Source organism: Mustela putorius, unplaced genomic scaffold (genome assembly GCF_011764305.1).
Source record: "Mustela putorius furo isolate JIRA1106 unplaced genomic scaffold, ASM1176430v1.1 tig00003859_pilon_pilon_pilon, whole genome shotgun sequence".
NCBI classification, from domain to species: Eukaryota; Metazoa; Chordata; class Mammalia; order Carnivora; family Mustelidae; genus Mustela; species Mustela putorius.
Window position 1 is genome coordinate 33,627,923 of NW_025422011.1, and position 21,495 is coordinate 33,649,417.

Here is a 21,495-nt window from a genome sequence, read left to right on the forward strand (position 1 = left end):
CGATACTCTCAATAGATGCTGAAAAAGCATTTGACAAAGTACAGCATCCTTTCTTGATCAAAACTCTTCACAGTGTAGGGATAGAGGGCCGATACCTCAATACCATCAAAGCCATCTATGAAAAAACCACAGCGAATATCATTTCTCAATGGGGAAAAACTGAGAGCTTTCCCCCTTAAGGTCAGGAATATGAGAGGGATGTCCACTATTACCACTGCTATTCAACATAGTACTAGAAGTCCCAGCCGCAGCAACTAGACAACAGAAAGAAATAAAAGGCATCCGAATCAGCAAAGAAGAAGTCAAACTATCACTATTTGAAGATGATATAATACTTTATGTGGAAAACCCTAAAGACTCCACTCCAAAACTGTTAGAGCTCATACAGGAATTCAGTAAAGTGTCAGGATTTAAAATCAATGCTCAGAAATCAGTTGCATTTCTATATACAAACAGCAAGACAAAAGAAAGAGAAATTAAGGTGTTGATCCCATTTACAATTGCACCCCAAACCATAAGATACCTAGGAATAAATCTAACCAAAGAGGCAAATAATATATACTCAGTAAACTGTAAAGTACTCATGAAAGAAACTGAGGAAGACAAAGAAATGGAAAAACGTTCCATGTTCATGGATTGGAAGAACAAACATTGTGAAAAAAAAATGTCTATGCTACCTAAAGCAATCTACCCATTTAATGCAATCCCTATCAAAATCCCATCCATTTTTTTCAAAGAAATGGAACAAATAATCCTAAAATTTATATGGAACCAGAAAAGACCCTGGATAGCCAGAGAATGTTGAAAAAGAATGCCAAAGTTGGTGGCATCACAATTCCAAACTTCAAGCTTTATTACAAAGCTGTCATCATCAAGACAGTATGGTACTGACACAAAAACAGACCCATAGATCAATGGAACAGATTAGAGAGCCCAGAAATAGACCCTCAAATTTATGGTCAACTAATCTTCAACAAAGCAGGAAAGAATGTCCAATGGAAAAAAGACAGTTTCTTCAACAAATGGTGTTGGGAAAATTGGACAGCCACATGCAGAAAAATGAAACGACTATTTCCTTACACTACACACAAAAATAGACTCAAAATGGATGAAGGACCTCAAATCCATCAAAATCCTTGAGGAGAACGCAGGCAGCAACCTCTTTGACCTCAGCTCATATACATATACATATATATGCAGTATAGTATACTATAGTGTATACTGATACTGTATATAATATAGTGTATACTGTAGTGTATACTGTATACAGTATACTATACTGCATAGTACACATAGTATATATATATACTGTATATATATACTATATACTATATACACTATAGTATACTATACTGCATAGTATTCCTATATATATATATAGGAATACTATGCAGCTATCAAGAGAAATGAAATCTTGCTATTTGCAATGACGTGGATGTAACTAGAGGGCATTATGCTGAGCGAAATAAGTCAATCAGAGAGATATATATATACTGTATATATATACTATATACTATATACACTATAGTATACTATACTGCATAGTATTGCTATATATATATATAGGAATACTATGCAGCTATCAAGAGAAATGAAATCTTGCTATTTGCAATGACGTGGATGTAACTAGAGGGCATTATGCTGAGCAAAATAAGTCAATCAGAGAGATAATTCTCATGTGATCTTTCTGATATGAGGAATTTGTGAGGCAGGGTAGGAGGTCATGGGGGATAGGGAAGGAAAAAATGAAACAAGATTGGATCGGGACAGAGAAAAACCATTAGAGAATCTTAATCTCACAAAACAAACAGGGTTGTTGGGGGGGTGGGGGGGATAGGGATAGGGTAGTTGGGTTATGGACATTGGGGAGGGTATGTGATATGGTGAGTATGATATGTGTAAGCCTGAAGATTCACAGACCTGTACCCCTGGGGCAAATAATGCATTATATGTTAATAAAAATATTTTTTAATAAAAATATTTTTTTAAAAAAATTTTTATTTCTTTTCAATGTAACAGTATTCATTGTTTTTGCACCACAACCAGTGCTCCATGCAATCCGTGCCCTCCCTAATACCCACCACATGGTTCCCCCAACCTCCCCCCCTGCCCCGTCCCTTCAAAACCCTCAGGTTGTTTTTCAGAGTCCATAGTCTCTCGTGGTTCACCTCCCCTTCCAATTTCCCTCAACTCCTTTTTCCTCTCCATCTCCCCATGTCCTCCATGTTATTTCTTATGCTCCACAAATAAGTGAAACCATATGATAATTGACTCTCTCTGCTTGACTTATTTCACTCAGCATAATCTCTTCCAGTCCTGTCCATGTTGCTACAAAAGTTGGGTATTCATCCTTTCTGAATGCTCCACAGTGTATACGGACTACATCTTCTTTAATAATTAAAAAAAAAGAAGGAAGGTGTAGTGGATGGATAAAACAGCTGAAGGGGTTAAAACAAACTTCGTTACAAATCACAAGAATGTAAAAAATACAGCACAGGAAATATAGTCAATAATATTGTAATAAAGGGTGACAGATAAACTAGAGTTTCCATGGTGATAATTTTGTAAAGAATATAAATGTTGAATCATTACACTGTATATCTAAAGGTAATATAGTACTGTATGTTAATTATATTTCAACAAACAATACCTTATACTGTGACTGAGTACGTACCAGTACACAAACATTCTCCACCTATATATCTTTATAATTAGAAGTTTTGTTGAAATTACCATGGATCTATACAAAATACTCATACTATCTTCTTAGAACTAAAAAAAAATTAAATTGATGTCAGCCTACCAAATTGATTTCCTTAGACCATGCTTTTCAGCAATTTTATGGTTCTGGACAAAAATGATTCTTTCAATTGTTAAGTAAATAAAATGTCTGGAGTTAAAGAATTAAGTTTTGAAAGATGACCATCATTGGTTTTTAGAAATATGTCCTAATTTTGCTGAAAATGTTAACTTTTCATCTCTAGGCAGGATGCTTTTGGGGCTAGCTCCTAGTTTTTCTCTGATTTATAGGAGTGTGACAGAATAAGAAAGAACTTTCTAAATTATATTTCTTTTCTTTCTACAGGTCTCATGTGTGAATGTAGGTGTAGTGCATCATTACCCTGAGGACCTCACCAACTGGAAGTTACAGTTTTCACCATCAGCTTACCTCATCCCATTTGGTCTGGTTCTTTTCCTCAAAGAGTGGAAACTTCTTTTTTTCAAGTTGCTTTTGTTGCAGAGTTAAGCAAATGGCCAATAGTGGCTCTGATAAAAAATCCACAAAATGCTCCAACTGTTCATCTACTTCTAAGAAAGGTTCACTTTTGGTATGTCCCTGTAAATCAAGGCTTTCTCCGATGTCTGTGGTGGAAATGTCCCAAGGATCAAGCATTGGCAGCTCAGAGTTTATGGTTTCCCCGGAGAGGAAAAAAGAAAACCAAGCCAGCACAGATAGTTCCTCTGGGAAAGATATGGTAAATATTGAAGATTCTCTATCCCAACATAAATTGGCCTCTCATTTCCTAATCCCATCCTCAGATTCATCTGTATCCCTTGGGCCCTTGTCCACTAATTCACTGCTTTCTTAACTATTAAAGGAACATTCTTTCTTACATAAGAGGTGAGCAAAATTGGTTAATAATTTCTTTTATGGTATTTCCATCTACTACCAAATTAGTTATTTGCCAGAATAATGAATAATTTGGAATGTTATTCCAGCTTCTTTATTTTTTAATGGTTTTTGCAGAAATGAATTGGTTTTCAAGTTGGATTAAATCTGAATTTGGGGGCATTTTCTTCAACTTATGCAGAATGGGATTTATGGTTGTAGTTAAATATGGGGTGATTATTATTTAAGACAATTCCTTGTTATCTGGATGGGATATCCCAGTATGCTTTGGGATATTGGATGGGATTCCCAATATACTTTGCAAAACCAATTTGCATTAATTATAATCTATGACTACCTGGTTGGACTGGTTTGGGTATCTTCCACCTTTATAGAGAAGAGGCAAGGGTGGAAGATTGTAGTTGATACAAAACAACTTTGGAGACAGAGAGCAGTAAGTTTAAGAAAAATTGGGTTCCCAGTCCTCAGAGTTGCACATTTTTCAAAAATTCACCTTAAATTATCATTTTTAATTTGTATTATGGTATAGTTATTGCCATATAGGCATCTCTGAGTGTCTTGTTACTAGATTGTTTTCATTGAAATGATATTTTGTGAATGGCCAATAATTTTTTATATATAATCTACTGGGGATGACTATTATGTTTTGAAACAAGGGTGATTGAGAAAACTCTGAAGATGCTTCTCTTGTGATTTTAAAGAGTCATTAGGTAAGTTCTGTTAGATTTGTGATGCAGGTTATTATGTAGACTTGCCTGGATTCAGGGGATTAGATTAAATGACTGGCTTCTTGTGGTCCCTTTTAGCATAATGAGCCTATGAATCATACAGGGCTTAGAATTTGGAAAAGATAATAAATACCATGGCACACATTAAAGATTTGTCAGATTATTGAAATTAGGATTTTTATTTTGTTAAGATATGAGCACATTGTATTTGTACTACACTTGTATTATATCTTAATTATTTTATTCCTTTTGGTGTAAGCCCTCAAAAACCTCAAATGTGGAGAGAAAACCATCTCAACAACAGTGGAGTCGGGGCAACATTACAGAAGGAAAGGTTCCTCACATAAGGATGGAAAATGGAGCTGCTATTCAGGTACAAAGAAAGCAAAGTGAAACTGCTAGGAATGTCTAAGTCAATGGTTCATGGCAAAAATGATTTAAAAATTAGTCTCTAAGGAAAGGAAGAGAAGAGAAAATTTACAAGTTTCAAGTATGTCAAAGTCTTTACAAAAGAAAATGCAGACGATTTTTTTTTATATAGAGGACCAAATAGACTTTAATTAAAGCAGAGGGCATTTTTATTAGCAAAATGAGAACATTTTGGTCTTTAGGTCTTGCCTATTGCTGAGAACAATCTTGGAGTCTTTGGGTAGAGCTCTTCAAGACAGATGACTTGAGATGGTTTGGCTATTCATTCTTTGATGACTGGTAGTGAGGCCAGAAATTCCCTCATGGACCCCTCCATTTTTTCTAGTCTGTGATTGGATGGATACCAATATGACTGTTCCAAGGACTCTAATTATGGATTGAATGTTATTATCCTTTTAGAAATTAAAATGTGTTCCTTTAACATCAGATTAAAAGAACCACAATAAGAATAACTACAAGAAGAAAATTGCATTAATGTTAAATAACTTTAAAATTTTGTTTCAAGAGATATTTGACAATTTACTTGAAGGGATCAGAGAAACTTCCTGAGTAATTCTGACTTGAAAAGTTTGATTTTCCATTTAAAAGGCCTGGATTTTTTTTAATCCACAAACTTGCTGAGTTTTAAATTTAGCCAAAAGAGCTTTTGTAAAAACAAAATGCACTCATTGCAAAATGGTAGGAAAATATAGATAGAAAAGTGAAAAAAATAAAAATCATGAGCCAAACAGAACCAATTTTAACATTTATTACCTTTATTTTTCCTGTGCTTGTATAAATGTTATTCTCATTTTGTCTTTTCAGTTTTTTCCTGTTTTAAATTATGAAATATTTTAAATATATACAGATTTTAAAGAAATAAACGTAACTGGTATAATCGAAGTTTTCCTCCTCCCATGAAATGGACAGGCTCATTGTAAAGTTTTTAAACACTCCAGAAGAGTATAAAAGAGGAAGTTATAGTCACCCCAAATTCTACTACCCAGAGATAACTACTCTTAATATTTAGATGAGCATCTTTCCAAATACCAGTGTCAGTACCCTTACACTCACACATTTTCATAATGGGACCATATCATACATGTTTTCACACTCTACACTGTATCATGGACTTCTATATCAATGAAAATAGATCTACATTACCATTTTTATGGCATCCCCTTAAGATTATTACAAATAAGAAGTCATTTTCTCCTTATTTTCACCATGATGTAATGACGTCAGAGCAATTGAAGAAAAAGAAAAACTAGTTATGAAAAAGAAAAACTAGTTATAAAACTAGTTGGCATTTGGGCTATTTCTATATCTATTCCTCATTTAAAAAATCCTATTTAAATGAATACTGTTATGCTGAAAATAAAAAATAAATTAAAAAAACAACAAAAAAATTAAAAAATAAAAAAAATCCTATTTAAATGGTATTAAATGCCTGTGTCCCAAGTTGTGGTTCTGTGCATTTAAGAGGAAATGGGAGTTTAGATTTTACAGGTCAAAAAAGTTGGGGAGATGATTATAGAGTTTAGATCTTTTTGTTCTGTGGAAAACAAAATGGATAAATGGTCATTTAAGGTGGGATTTTACTTAGTTTTCATAATATGTAGTTGGGATTTGGATATAAATATGATTTTAAAAAAGTGTTTTATCTTATTTTAGTCATCTTAGTTTTCTGACTTTGATTCTCACTAGTAAGTAGCAGTAGGAACAATGAGCCAAAGTAATTATAAATCACTGAAAGTAGTGCTTTGGGGACCATCCCTTGGTCAGGATGTACCCTGTGTGAGTCTAGGAATCGCCATTCACAACACTCAAGACCATAAATCTAAAGCTCTTCCTCCAGGGTTCAACTTCACATCACTAGTCCATCCCTTCTCTTACAGCTGTATATAGGTAGAGGGTTCCTGACTGCTTGGCATGCTGACTGGATGTATTGATTAATTCATTCATTTACTAATTCACTCATTCATTCCAAATTTGCACTCTTGTTCCTCTGGAATGCCTTCCTTGCTTTGCTTGGGTTATAAGAAAAAAGTTCTCAGTTATTTGCCTTTGTTTCCTCACATGCCGGTCTCACAAACTGCCTCTTTTGTAATGTTTTCCCCTATTCTCCCAGCATTTTAGCTCTGGTCTCTGGCCCCAATGTTGTTTTTATTTTTTTTTTTTTTTTGAACTTAAGACTTTATGACTTAAGTGATAACTTTGTCTTTTGAGCAGATTACAAATTCTGAGAAAACAGGAAGTGTGTTTTATCCCTTTTTTGTACAAAATATGTATCACAAGGAACTATCTAAGGCAAGTCTAATATGTTGGAGCCGAACATTTTCCCTCCTTTCCTTTCCTTTCTTCCTTCCTTCCACTTTCCCCCCTATGTGCTAAGCATGAATATTTTACTACAAAATTTCAGGGTAAGCTTTTTAAAGGAATCAAAAGGAACAGCTTTTTAAGAAGCTTCTAGACCATCTTGGGAGAAAAACATGAACTGAAGTGTTTGTAAGAGAGTGATAGTAGTGCTTGAGGACCAGTGCATACGTGCTGTGAGGTTAGCCAAAATAATGGAACAGCCACCACAGTGCAGTCAGGGAACCCCTTCATGAAGCAGGTGAGTAGTTTTGGGGGCATTTTCTTATGAAAATAAGACGGTAATGTAAGCAGCAGAAGATATGAAGATGAGCAGGTTATGTATTTATTGTGTGGTAAAGGTGAAAGTGGTTGCAGAGAAAGAGCTGCATGCATCTCCAGTAAAGACTTTGGCTGCTGACCCAGCAGAAGCTTCACCTAGTGGCATTCCTTCAGCTCTTCTGTCCTGTCCTAATCCCCAGGCATGATGTGTCCAGACTCTTCTCTTATTAATGCCCTGATACTGATTTGGATCAAGGAGACTGACTACCTGCCCCCCACCTACCGCCCAACCAAATTCACAAGAAATGGAAGTATAAATGAATTACTTGTTTGTTATTTTACAGTGTGAACCAGGATGCTGGTGTTGGCAAAAACAGTGCATTCTTCTCCTCCTCCTCCTCCTTCTTCTTCTTTTTAAATAATATTAACTTTTATTGAGTGTTCAATATGTCCAACACTATGCTTTTTTTAAAAAAGCTGAAATGTAGTTGAATACAATGTTATATTAGTTGCAGATTGACAATTTAGTGATTCGACAATTCTGCTCATTTCACTATGCTCACCATGATAAGTGTAGTTACCATCAGAAGTTAAAAAATAAGCGGAAGGATTCTTGGTCTGGATAATGTTACTGTGGATCGTTTTTATTTTCTTCACAGGGCTGACCTGCATTAAAATTTCTGTCAGATACTGCTCTTTCTAAAACAAAAAGAATAAAACAACAAAAGCAATTTTTGATCGAAATAATGAAGATGAAGTGTTACTTGGTAAACAGAAAAGCAGTATTCAATGTTAATATATGTTGATTTTATAGTATAGCTCTCTGAATTTAGGGATAATTTCTTTGTTGAATGTATTTGATACACATAAACACACAAATATGTATGCATTAATATTCCATTCCTCCTTTTTATTATGAAGACATTTCCCTTAATATTGTAGTTTGTAAGAGATTCATTTTTATACTTTTGAGGTTTTCCATATTTCTCCATTAGGATTTTTATCATTTTCCTCCAAAGGACATTTAACAAAATTTGTCAAAACTTATTTTTGGTTAATTAAGATGTGTTTATTAATATTGCAAAGGTATCTCGTATTTGATTTTACCCTGGAGCAGAAACCCTCTTCCCTTGGGTAGATATCTGTCACTATTATGTGTTCATTTTTAATACGTGATGAATGGCAGAGAGAGACAAAGGAGCTCTTATTTTTTTTTTTTTATCCAGGAATTCTATACCTTTGGAAAAATATTGGGACAAGGGAGCTTTGGAATGGTCGTTGAAGCCACAGACAAGGAAACAGACACTAAGTGGGCAATTAAAAAAGTGAACAAAGAAAAGGTAAGACTCACTAGCAGCACAGCACTGAGGGCTCAGTGCCAGGGCTGGGGGAGGGGGAGGCAGGAGGTCTCCACACTGACACAGCTGAGCCTGAGGGGAGCGCTGTGGCAGTTGCCCTGGGGAACTGCGGCCATTTCCTTGGCTCAGGAAGGGACCCTTTCTTGAACCCAAGCGCTCTCTGGGAAAAACAAATGAAGGACTAACTAACATAACCAATATAACCAAATAAGGGCAAAGTTTTCCGGGGTGGGCTGAAAGTAAGGGCCCATTCTCTGTCTGTGTAGTTGTAGGGCTATGAGATGGCCTAGCCAGGACTAAGTCTCGCCATTGTCTCCTGATGTATGAGGTTCTGAACCACTCTTCTCCTATCCTTTCCTCTCCTTTGATTCCCTGTTTCCTCATGTGATTATTTATCTCACCTGCTCTTCCAGTGTGAACCAATTTTTCAGCAACTATGAAACATTTATGAAACTGTTTAGTTGTAGCCACTGTATTCCTCCCTGGATCTCTCCTGGAGTGGACAATGACTGGCTTTCACTTTAAGGGAGATTCTAGCTTCTTAGACTTTACATCTTGATCATTTCATTAACTAAAAAAAAAAAAATCTGTGCCTGGAAAAACCAAAACACAAAATATGGTGTTTTTTTCTTGGACTTGTGATGATAAATATTATATTTACAAAATGAAATAGTAAATCCTATGTATTCTTTAAAACAAACTCTAGTAAATTACATACCATTTCTTCCTAAAGCTTAATAAGGTAACATCTCAAGGGAGATCTAGAGCCTCTAGAGCCTTACTAGTAATCTTTAGCATCTAGAATCATGGGGCTGTTATTTCCTTTGCCCCTTTGGTGTCAGGTAGGGTTAGGGGCCAGGTTTTAGGTTTACATAGCCAGGTACCTGCTTGCAACTTTAGGAATTCATCACCTTGCACACACACATTGATGATGAGCATTTACAAACACTAATATAGTTAAACAGATTTTTACAGTAAGTATATGAATTGGACAATATACGACTGCATTATATGCAGGTCAAGCCATTTGGAGAGGGAGGTATGAACAGAATGGAGACTGATGTTAGGAGAAATTGTGGTAACTTTCCACATCTAGTCTAGATAAGAATTCACACCTCACGGTTACTTTTTCTGCTGACCTTCTAGGACAACCTTAAAATGTGACTTGCATCCTCCTTGGGCGGGACATAGTGGGCAGGTGGTTTCCTACTCACTCCTGAGATAGTAATGGTAGAAGGGTAGAGAGAGGTCTTTGGAAAAGGGGAGTTTGCCCTGTGATCCATCCCTTTTCAGTCCTTTAGGAACTAGTCTGTATTCTCCAAACTTGCTGGGGAGGGGAGAGGAGGGTTAAGACCTCTGTTATCCCTTTCAGGCATATTTTTATGTGGATGAGGGCAATGCTTTTGTTCAGATAAGGATGTTAATTTAGATATCAATAACAGTGATGATTGGGGTGGGGGTAGTGGTGCCAAGAGTAGAAAAAGCCCTTCCAGAATTTCTTAGATGACTCTGTAGAAAATCAGTTGCACCTTGATTTGTGCTCCTTGGACTGTGCCTGTCTTCACCTTTTGCCATCAGGTATGGTTAAGGGGTACAGGCAAGGAGATAAAGCCAGAGTTAGACTGACCTGCAGGCAAACGCTCTTTCTCTCTGTCTCTTTCAGGTGATTTTGAAGCTGAGGGTATCAGGAAGTGATATATTGCAGGGCCACATGTAGAATCTCACTGCCAATTATTTCTTTTATATATAAATATATAGACTTTATATACAAGTACATATAAATGCAATCAAAACAAAACAATAACAAAGCAGAAGAAAAACATTTTGTTTTTATCTTCTCCAAATGATGTCCCTGGAAAGTAGATTTTGGTTTTATTATGCTAACATCAAAGGAGGAACATGATTTTGAAGGAAATACCGAAAGGCATATTCAAAATTGGAATAATTCTGTCAGGGGGACAGAGACCATGTTGTAGTTAATTTATAGAAACAGTCCAAGAAACAGATGTGGCTTGAGGCCAAATTATATATAACTTAAAATTGGACAAAGGAAAGAAGGACCATAATTTAATCTTATCATGGAAATAAGTTATATGTTATCTTTTGAAAAAAGGAACTTCTCCAGAAAATGTTGGAAAAAATGTAAAAATAACTGTAACTGTTATATGAGGTATGTAGTAGTGACATTCATATGTGAAATCTATGCGTCCTCATTATGAAAGGCTGGAAGCTCTGCTGTGAAGTTACTCGAACGGGAGGTGAACATCCTAAAAAGTGTGAAACACGAACACATCATACATCTGGAACAAGTGTTTGAGACGCCCAAGGTGAGGCTTGATCAGGGGCTGCATTTCAAAGTTGTTACTATCACAAACGAACATTGTTCCCTTCTGAAGTATCCCCTGTAGGGCACGGTTGCTCATGTCCTTGGCATGTGTCTATCACTGGAGATTGATGGGGGCATTCTAGAGGGCTTTTATTATTGATTATATAATTAGGTGTCTGATGATTAGATTGATGTCTTTAGTGATGTTTCTGGGTGGTTTGTTGCAAACAAATGCTTAGAATTGAAACAACTTCATGCACAACCAGATAGTGATTAGAGCTTCCTTAGAGATGGCTTTCCTTTCGCTTTGGTCTTTGGTTTCTCCATTAAAGTCTTCTGGAATATCGTCATCATTTTGCAAGGTTAGCTTTCTAATAAAGTTGGCATGGCTATATCTGGCACTGTGCAGAAGATATATTATCATATGTGATTAACCAATGTGTTTAATTGTTCTTCTTTCCTAGATGTTCTCCTTCTTCTCTTTAAAGGCCTGTAATTTTCATTTTCAGTTGTTGTGAAGCCTGGGTTATATGCCATTCTGCCTCCGGATAGTTTAAGGCCCGTGGGTTTGGGTGTTTCTCTGCTTAGAGGCAGATGATCTGTGGTTAGGCATGTGGACTGGCATCAGATTGCCTGTGCTTTCAAATTCTGGCTCTACCTCTTATTAGCCATGAGACTATGATATTACTTAACCTCTCTGTACTACAGTTTTCTCATCTGACAAATGGGTTTAATATTAGTATCAACCTCATTTAGTTGTTGAAGGATTAAATGGGAAAAATGGATATAAAGCATCTGTCTCTTTCATTGTTAGCGATTGTTCTTTGTTTCCTTTGTCAGTCTGTAAGGCAGACATAGTCAGTTTGGGTTATGTATTATGCTTGATTCACTAGGAGTGTTTAATAACTATGAAAGACCAGTTTATCCCTTACGGGGTCAGTATGCAACAATGGTGCCGAAAGCCTACTCAGTTCAGTCTTAGGGTTGTTATTTTTTTAATCCCCTAAACTTCTTAGAATAGTGTTGCTCTTTATCATCAGTTTTAAGCAATTTAGCAGTTTTAAGCTATAGTTTTCCTCATGTTTCTTGTGCTTAGGGTTCATGGAGCCTCTTGGATCTATGAGTTTATGGTTTTTCTCAAATTTAGGAAATCTTTGGCCATTATTTGTTCTAATATTTTTCCTGCCTTCCCCCACTGTGGGGACTCCAAGTACCCATGTTAGATTGTCCACAGCTTACTGATGTTCTATTCACTTTTATCAATATTTTTTTCTCTTTGTTTCGTTTAACAGAGTTTTCATCACATCTTCAGATTCAGTCATTGCTTTTCCTGTAAAATCTTGTGTGCTGTTTCTCTTTTCCAATGGAAATTTGATTTGGTTCGTTTGTATATCTTCCAGGTTTTTACTTAACATGCTCAGTATTTACTCTTCCTTCTTAAGTATAGTTGTAATAACTTTTAATGTTCTTTCCTACTAATTTATCATGTGTGTCATTTCTAGGTCAATTTGACTATTTTTGACGATTGACTGATTTTTTTTTTCCATTATGGGTTATATTTTCCTTCTTTTTTACATGCCTGTTAGGTTTTGATTGGACACTAGGTACTTTTATATTCTTATAACTACTCTTGAGCTTTGTTGTAGGATATAGTTATTTGGAAACAGTCTGATACTTCTGAAGCTTGCTTTAAGCTTTGTAAGATGGTACCAGAGAAGGCTTTGATCTGGGGCTATTTTTTCCTTACTAAAGAAATAAGACCCTTTGAGAGTACTCTACCTGATGTCCTGTGAATTATGAGATTTTCCACTCTGGCTGCTTTGAATACAAGCTCTTTCTGGCCATGTATACGCTCCAATGATTGTTCTCTCTGTTCCTCTTGCATGGTTCCTTTCCCGGCTTTGGTAGTTCCCTCATACACATGAACTGAGCAGTACTCTGTTTAAGACTTGTGGGGCAACTTCTGCAAATCTTTGGAGCTTTCTCTATGTACAGCTTTCTCCTCTTTGGTACCCTGTCCTGTGAACTTAAGTTGTCTTGGCCTTTCTGGACTCCCAGGTCTCTTTCTCAATTCACAGAGACTGCTGGGTTCTCTTTGTATTCCTTTTCACTGCCCCATGGCCTAGAAACTCTCTCCAGACAATAAGCTGGGATGATCATGGTGCTTGCTTTGTATGTGTCCCTTCTTTCAGGAATCATTGCCCTTTGCTGCTTGAGGTCTAATGTATGAAAATTGTTGTTTTATAGATTTTGTCCATTTCTTAAGTTGTTTCAGGAGGAAGGGTTAGTCTAGTCTCTCTTACTCCATCTTGGCACAAGTGGGAGCCCAAACCTAGAGTAGTTTGAAGGAAAAGGAAATCATCATCTGTGACTGGTTTATTGGTTTGTTTCTTTTTTAATGCATTGCTGGCTCTTGATTCACGAGATCAAACCTGCCTCCTCCAAACCTCAACTCACAAAAATGCCTAGACCTTCTACTGAAGCTACCTGAAAGATGAGTGGAAATTGTTACTTGATTGGGTAGGCCATGGCATTAGTACTATGATCTAGTCAGAATTTGTTTTGGTTTCTTGTGAGTCTAAATGTTCTCCAGACCTACACAATTATTTCTAGTTATTATAAAGACTTCAAAAAACTTTTATTGATATAACTTTTATCAACTTATACATATTTAAAATTGACACCAATTTATATTATAAGCATTGCTAAAGTCACTTTTCTTTCCAAATAGTTCGCTTACTATTTTATGTACCTATGATTCCTACACTGCTCTGAGTGGAAAAAAATATGACATAGTTCAAAACTCATTAATGTGTTAGACTTTGCACAACTCTTTAGTTACTTTTGAAATTCCAAAGCATCCTGAGGTTTAGGGTACCAGAGTTTTGACTATTGGAAGACAGGGTGTTAATCTTTTGTTCCTGTTTGCATGCTTGCTGATTGAACACAGAAGTTGCATTAGTAGTGGCTATAGAATAGAATCAGACCCCCAAATCTTAAAAAAAATTTACAAAAATTTAGCAGCAGAGGATGCAATGGAGACATGGAGGGTAGTCTATGAAAGGTAAGAAATAAGTATGAAAGAGGCTTATATTTCAGTTAACGGTGAATCTTTTTGACTCAAGAAATGACTTGACTTTTGGAAAGCCTAAAGTGATTTTAATATACTTCAACAGGAACAGCAAATATGGAAGAGATATTTCATCCATGGGTTTTCCCCACATAAACCTAATTAGTTACCAAGTCCCACTGTTTCTTCCTCTTAAGTATTTTTCATGTATTTTTTTTTCTTCCCCTTCTTGTGTCCGTTCTGTATGTCATACCTACGCTCCATAAACAGGTCAGCCTACTGTAGTGTGCAAGTTGAATCTGGTCTGCTGCCTATATTTTTATGGCCCACAAGAAAAAGTAATATTTGATGACATGTGAAATGTATATGAAACTAAAGTTTCAGAGTATGTAAAAAAAGTTTTGTTGTTAAAGTATGTAAATAAAGTTATGGCTGCTATTATGCTGTAACAACAGAGCTGAGTAGTTGCAAAAGAGATTGTATGACCTGTGAAGGCAAAAATATTTACTATCTGAATCTGGCCTTTGGAGAAAAAGTTCACTGAGCCCTGCTGCACGTTACTGTTGGAGTGTCCATTTAGAAATGCAAAACTGATCATTGCACACACCTTTCCCCCCACTCCAGACACCAGCTTAAAAGACTTCAATGGCTCCTTATTGCATATGGGAAAAAAAATCCAAACTTCTCTGCCTGTTGTAAAGACAACCTGGCACCAGCCTGTCTTTTCGGTCCTCACCCCTCATCACTCCGCTCTTCTCTGCCCCCCCAAACTCCTAATGCTGTTAACATGGAGATATTCATGATTCTTTCAACAGCCTGTGCTGTGTCAATCTTTGGAATCTTTGCAAATACTATGCGTTAAACCTTTTCTTACCCACATCCTTTACCCATAAATCTCTATTCATTTATCCAGACACCCTTTGATATCACCTCCTCAGGGAGCATTCTTTAAGCAGAGGCTTCTTTCCTCTGGAACCTCGTGCCGTTTTGGCTATTCCTCTTCTGTTAGCACTCACCATGCGGTATTGTATTTATAACTCTTCTGTGAGCTCCGAGAGGTTAAGAACTATGCCTTATGCCTCCTTGTTTCTCTAGTATCCTGAGTGTCATGTACATGACAGTAAATAATTTTGAATGAATAGATTGATGATTTAGGTTGTGATCATATTTCTATGATATGTGTGCAATATATAATGTTTTTAAAAATCCTCAACTATAAAAGTTGCTCTTTCTCTCTCTCTTTATAAATCTATAATGTCAGAAAATGTACCTGGTGATGGAGCTTTGTGAGGATGGAGAACTCAAAGAAATTCTGGATAGGAAAGGGCATTTCTCCGAGAATGAGACAAGGTGGATCATTCGAAGTCTCGCATCAGCTATAGCCTATCTGCACAGTAAAGGTAAGAAGAGGGTCTTCCAAGTTCACTGACGCCAAGAATGCAGGTGGCGCTTTTGTTTAAGGGTGATTGTATTCAGGGTTCAGAGTCACAGAGATGATCCCTACTGAAATGGGAGATTTCATTTGAAAATTTTTCTAAATTTTTTTCTTTTTAAAACTTTAATTAAACATAAAAAGTATATTTTAATTAGAAACAAGGCAGGTATAACAATTACATTTTACACAGACAGGGATGAATATCTCTATTTAACAGTTTGAAAAGCAGATAATCTTGTCAAATTAGAAGTAGACAGGTCAATAATAAAAATGAAATTTTAAAATACATTGTTTGGAGCTGTTGAATTACTATGTCATATACCTGAGATTAATATTAGAATGTATGTTAACTGACTGGAATTTAAATAAAAGGTAAAAATAAACTATATATTCTAGCCAGCTATATATTCCAGGCATGTATATAATACATATACATAAATATATATTGATTAAATAAAATTTTTAAAAATTTTTATAGAGTTAATTTTTAGAGCAGTTTTAGATTTGCAACAAAACTGAGCAGTCATTGCAGAGATATCCCATATACCGTTGCCCATACACGCACAGCCTCCACCTGTTATCAACATCCTCACCAGAATGGTTCATGTCTTACCAGCCACAAGCCCACACTGACACATTGTTATCACCCGAAGTCCATAGTTCACGTTAGGGTTCATGTTGGTGGTGTATGTTCTGTGGGTTTCGACAAATGGAGAGTGACATGTATCTGCTGTTATGGTATCATACAGAATAGTGTCACTACCTTAAAAGCCACATCTAGAAATTAGTCTAATTCTTTTCCTGTTTTTTGGTGTTATTGCTGCTTTTCCTCAGGCTCCTTTCTTTCTTCAGGCGCCTTTCTTTCTTCAAGGTTAGTTCGTCTTACGTGTGACTTTAATACCTTCTCATTTTACACATGAGGAAAAAGTTTGTTCCAGAGAAGTGAAGTGACACAGGGAGGGGTGGCAGGCTAGTGCTAGAACCCAGCAGCCATTCCATGGACATTTCCTGAGCCCCTCCTGCAAGTGGTCGGTCCTGGAATTAGAATGATACAAAGACAAGGCCCCAGCCCTCAAGGAATTCAGGCTGGTGGGAGCTGGAGTATAGAAAGCAAACTGTAATTCACTGTAATCATTTCTCTAATGGAGAGCCACATAAAGCACAAGGCACATTAGGATCGTCAGTGCCTCATTTGATTTGGAAAGTCAGGGAAGGATTCACAGAGGAAAACAAAATTTGAGCTGAGGAATACAAGCTCAGACAAGAAGGGAGGGCCTTCTAGGCAGAGGCAACGATTTTTGCAGGGACAGGAAACCCATGGCTTCCTATGGTGCTAATGTCAATTCTCCCAAATTAAGCGATAAATTCTGTACAATGCCAACCAAAATCTCTGCAGGATTTTTTCATGGAACCTGATAGAAATATTCTGAAGTGGGCAAAAATAGCAAAGAAAACAATGAAAAAGAAGAACAATGGAGGCAGATGGGAGACTTGCCGTGCTGTATTTATGTTAGAAGAGGTCAGCAGCACACATTGCACAAACCCATCCTGGGAGCGGTGTGAGGGAACTGAAAATGGTTGGGGAGGGTGGCCAGTCCACCGCTCTTCAGCTGTGTTTCTCCAGCAGCGATACATGTAACTCTTTACATGGAGGTAAAAGATGGCTCTGGATATGAACTGAATTAGTTACTTGCAACAGAAGTGCTTGGTGCGTGATTATTTGCATGCACGTAAAAATCCTACCTGATGTCTGACACGTTTAACTGGAGATTTGGGGTCTCAGGGTTTCTGTTTGTTTTTCATTTTAACATATAAAAACTAGGAAAGTATGAGTTCATTTATAGAAAAATACATTGAAATAAGTGTAGTATATAGTATGTATACACATAGCCAAATTGCAGTATGTTAAGTGTTTAGATTGACAATAGAATATGCATGGAAGTAAATAAGTAATCCTCTACTTGAAAACCTAAGGATATGGGAAACCTTACTGGGTTTGTAACTACTTTTGTCTCTTTCTGCCTGGGAATGCCTGAGCACAGGCAGGATCCTCCTCTCCATTCACCAGGCCACTGGTCACAAAGAGAAGACTTCAAGGCAGCAGGGGGTTGGGGAGAGAGGAGGGAGTCAAAAGAAAATGTCTCCTTGAGAACAAACTTGTGAAGAAAAAGGATTGGAATATAAGGGAATGGAACAGGACAGAATTACGCTTGGCCCTCCGTGAAGTTTTTAACAGTGGGACATTAATTTGTCATATATATTTATTTGTTCTATTCGTGTCCCCTCTTTTTCCATTATTCACTATTCATGTGATTTGTTGTTTATTTTCTTGGTAGATATAGTACATAGAGATCTAAAACTGGAAAACATAATGGTTAAAAGCAGCTTTATTGATGATAACAATGAAATGAACTTAAACATAAAGGTAAGGTATAAAAAATCATGGTAAATATTTGCCTGTAAACAGTTTGATAGCAAAGTACTTCCTCTTTTTAGATACATTTTGGAAGCTTTTGAGCAGCAAAATAAGTGGCTTGTGCTAAAAAAAAAAAAAAACTAAAATTTTGCAAAAGAGGTTGTAACTGACAAGAATAATTTTACAAGTTAAGTGGTGCTATTGAATCTTTTTTAACGTACATATTCATTTGGATAGTCCTAAATCATTAGTTAATAGCAAGCAAACAGATGCTCTGAATTCTAATTAATTTCAAAATTATGTCTGGTAGTTTGATGTAAATGTGTTACAGATTTAGAAAAAAAAAACCCACACCTTGGCTGTGCCTTTGATATTAAATTAACACTAAAGTCTATATTTCTCATTGAAAATTTTCCTGGGTATTAATATTTATGTCCTAAGCACAATTAATGTGCCAAGTGTTTATTCTTTAAGATTTTATTCAAATTAAGTGTTTCTTAATGCCAAATAAATGATAGGATACATTATTTATTACTTAGCACTTTAATAGCGGCTGCTTTCAAAATATATGAATGTGTTAATTTAGGAATAAAATGTTGTCTGTGAATAACTCGCTCTGTTGTAGAAGCTAAATCCCTATGTAATATAAGTGGGTTTAACAGCATTGTTGTTTTATGAAAGTAAATGAATATTCTTGAATATTTTCATTTTAAACTCTGTGAAGGGCAGGAATTATGCATGTTTTATTCACCATTGGTACCTGAAAACATAGTATGTGCTCACTTAGTATTTGGTAAATGAAGGAATAATTGCACTCCAAAGAACCGAATTAATCGTGAAAACTTTTATATATTTGAGATCTGTGTAGATTTTCTGTGGAGAAGGATATATATTATAATGCTCCAAGTGGGATAATTGTGAAAACTCCTGGAGAAATATAGAAATATTTTTCCATTTAGAAAAATAGTGGTATCACATATTGATAGGAACATTTTATTATTCCAGAAGTCCCTGGAAACTTTGCATTCAGTGTCTGTGGACCAAGAGCCTATCTTTGGTTGTATGATCAATAAATGTGCCTGTTTTTCTGCTTTCAGCCCAAGGCTGTTCCAACCTGAGAGACAAGACCAAGGGCACATACTGAATATTTAATAACCGTATGTGTACTGGCCCCGATTTGGAACTGAGCAGAAAGAATGCAGTTGCAGCAGGAGGCCTCTAGTGGATTTGTAGCTCTATGGCCGCTTTTTTCCCTGCTAATTTGCTTCTTGTAGTTTTTAATAGTGTAGTAATTGTTTTAATTAATAAACTCTAGAAACACAAAGGAAGTCATAGTAAAGAAAAGACAGTATTTACCAGAGATAGTGTCTCATAAATAATTATAGAAAGAGGCAGCTTCTGTGAGTCCTGACAAGGATAATGATTGCATTTGTAACAGGGCTTTAAACTGGAACATAGCTTGAGTGTCAGAAAAAATAGGTAATAAACATACTACAGCCAGAATGTATTTTACAATGAAAGAGGTTTTCAAAAATAACTTTTTTATCTGAAAAAGTTAAATGCTTTCTTTCGACATATAACTTCCTATGTTGAACTGCTAAGTTGAATTAGAAAGAATGAGCAATCAGTATCACGGGTGTTTCCTCCAGGTGGGAGAAACCAAGGTTCTCTTTGTCACTGTTTTGTTTCTTCTTCACAAAGAGGGGTGGATGGGAAGTGATAGCAAGGTCCTCAGTGGTACTACAAGCAAAGCCCCTCCATCTGCTTGTATCTCTGAATTAAATACAGTGCAATTACAGTGTGTTGGAACTCGTACCTTTGAACGAGTAAACTCTGGGACAAGGAAAGCAGGTGACTGAGTTTCTTTTTCCAGGTGACTGATTTTGGCTTAGCAGTGAAGAAGCACGGAAGGAGTGAAGCCATGCTGCAGACCACATGTGGGACTCCTATCTATATGGGTAAGTTAGTTGATTTAAAATGATCTTTCTATATAAGGAGGTAGAACCATTACTGTAGATTAAAACTTGAGCAACTTGAAAGAACTCCTAAAACTCAATACCAAAAAAACCAATTCGATTAAAAAAATGGGCAGATGACATGAGCACACATTTCTCCAAAGAAGACACACAGATGGCCAACCGACACATAAATAGACGCTCAACCTCACTCATCATCAGAGAAATGCAAATCAAAACCACAAGAAGGTAACACCTTACACCTGTCAGAATGGCTAAAATCAACAACACAAGAAACAACACACGTTGGCAAGAATGAGGAGAAAAGGCCCCCTTGTGAACTGTTGGTGGGAATGTAAATTGGTGTAACCATGATGGAAAACAGTGTGGTGGTTCCTCAAAAAGTTAAAAATAGGAATGCCATATGATACAATAATTCCACTTCTAAGTATGTGAAGAAAATAAAGACCTAATTTGGAAAGATATGTGTACTTCCATGTTCACTGCAGTATTATTTACAGTAGCCATGACAGGGAAGCAACTTATGTGTCCATCACTAGAGGAATAGATAAAGAAGATGTGGTATGGAAGAGTGTTATTACTCAGCCATAAGAAAGAATGAAATCTTGCCTTTTGCAACAACACAGATGGACCTAGAGAGTATTATGCTAAGTTAAATAAATCAGACAGAGAAGAAAATACCATATGACTTCACTTAAATGAGGAATCTAAAAAAATAAAACAAATGAACAAACAAAACAAAACAGAAACAGACGTGTAGATACAGAGAACAAACTGGTAGTTTAGGGGTAGATGGGCAAAATAAGTAAAGGGGATTAAGAGGTATAATCTTGCAATTATTAAATAAGTAAGCCACGGGGATGTAAAGTATGGCATAGAGAATATAGTCAATAATATTATTATAACTTTCTATAGTACCTAGACTTTTCATGGTGATCACTTAATAATGTACATAAGCGTAGAATCACTATGTCTTATATCTGAAACTAACATAATATTGTATGTCAACTACAATTAAAAAAAAAAAAAAAACAGAAAAAAACCCTCAAGTAATTTGATTTTGCCCATAATTTGACTTACTGGCCCTGATCAAATAATCTCACTGTTTCAGCTTTTTTCTCCCAGTTCTTATCTTTAAAGATTGTAGTTTTTATTGTTTTCCTTTGTTGGACTCTTCTTATAGTTGCTTGTATCTCTTAGGTAACCATACCCCAAACTTAATTATTGGGTTCGTCAACTCATGCTGAAATCATGTGTGTGTTTTGCTTCTTTCCGATTCCTATCCAATTTTATTGCCATCGTTGGTACATCCTAAAGCTACTGATTAAATATATTTTGTAAAGCAACAGTTTACCATTTTTCTGAGTGAAACTTTTAATAGCTTTACTGAAGTACTATTTAAATGCCGTAAAAATGTACTATTCAGTGATTTTTCCTACATTCACAGAGTTGTACAGCCATCACCACAATTCAGTTTTAGAATAATTCTACCTCAGAATGTTGCCTCGTG

General features: G+C 36.1%; 1 protein-coding gene across 9 annotated transcripts in view; it reads left to right on the top strand.

Annotated features, from left to right (window-relative positions):
* STK33 (serine/threonine kinase 33) overlaps positions 1-21,495 on the top strand; it is a 156,310-nt gene that overhangs the window by 86,332 nt on the left and 48,483 nt on the right. For all 9 annotated transcript variants that reach the window (XM_004751914.3, XM_004751916.3, XM_045065855.1 and 6 more), the window contains 7 exons: positions 3,086-3,476; positions 4,619-4,732; positions 8,631-8,744; positions 10,985-11,089; positions 15,420-15,558; positions 17,930-18,018; positions 19,883-19,967. In XM_004751914.3, the coding sequence (XP_004751971.1) occupies positions 3,252-3,476; positions 4,619-4,732; positions 8,631-8,744; positions 10,985-11,089; positions 15,420-15,558; positions 17,930-18,018; positions 19,883-19,967 (871 nt within the window). In that variant the 5' untranslated portion in view covers positions 3,086-3,251. The remainder of the gene's footprint in view (positions 1-3,085; positions 3,477-4,618; positions 4,733-8,630; positions 8,745-10,984; positions 11,090-15,419; positions 15,559-17,929; positions 18,019-19,882; positions 19,968-21,495) is intronic.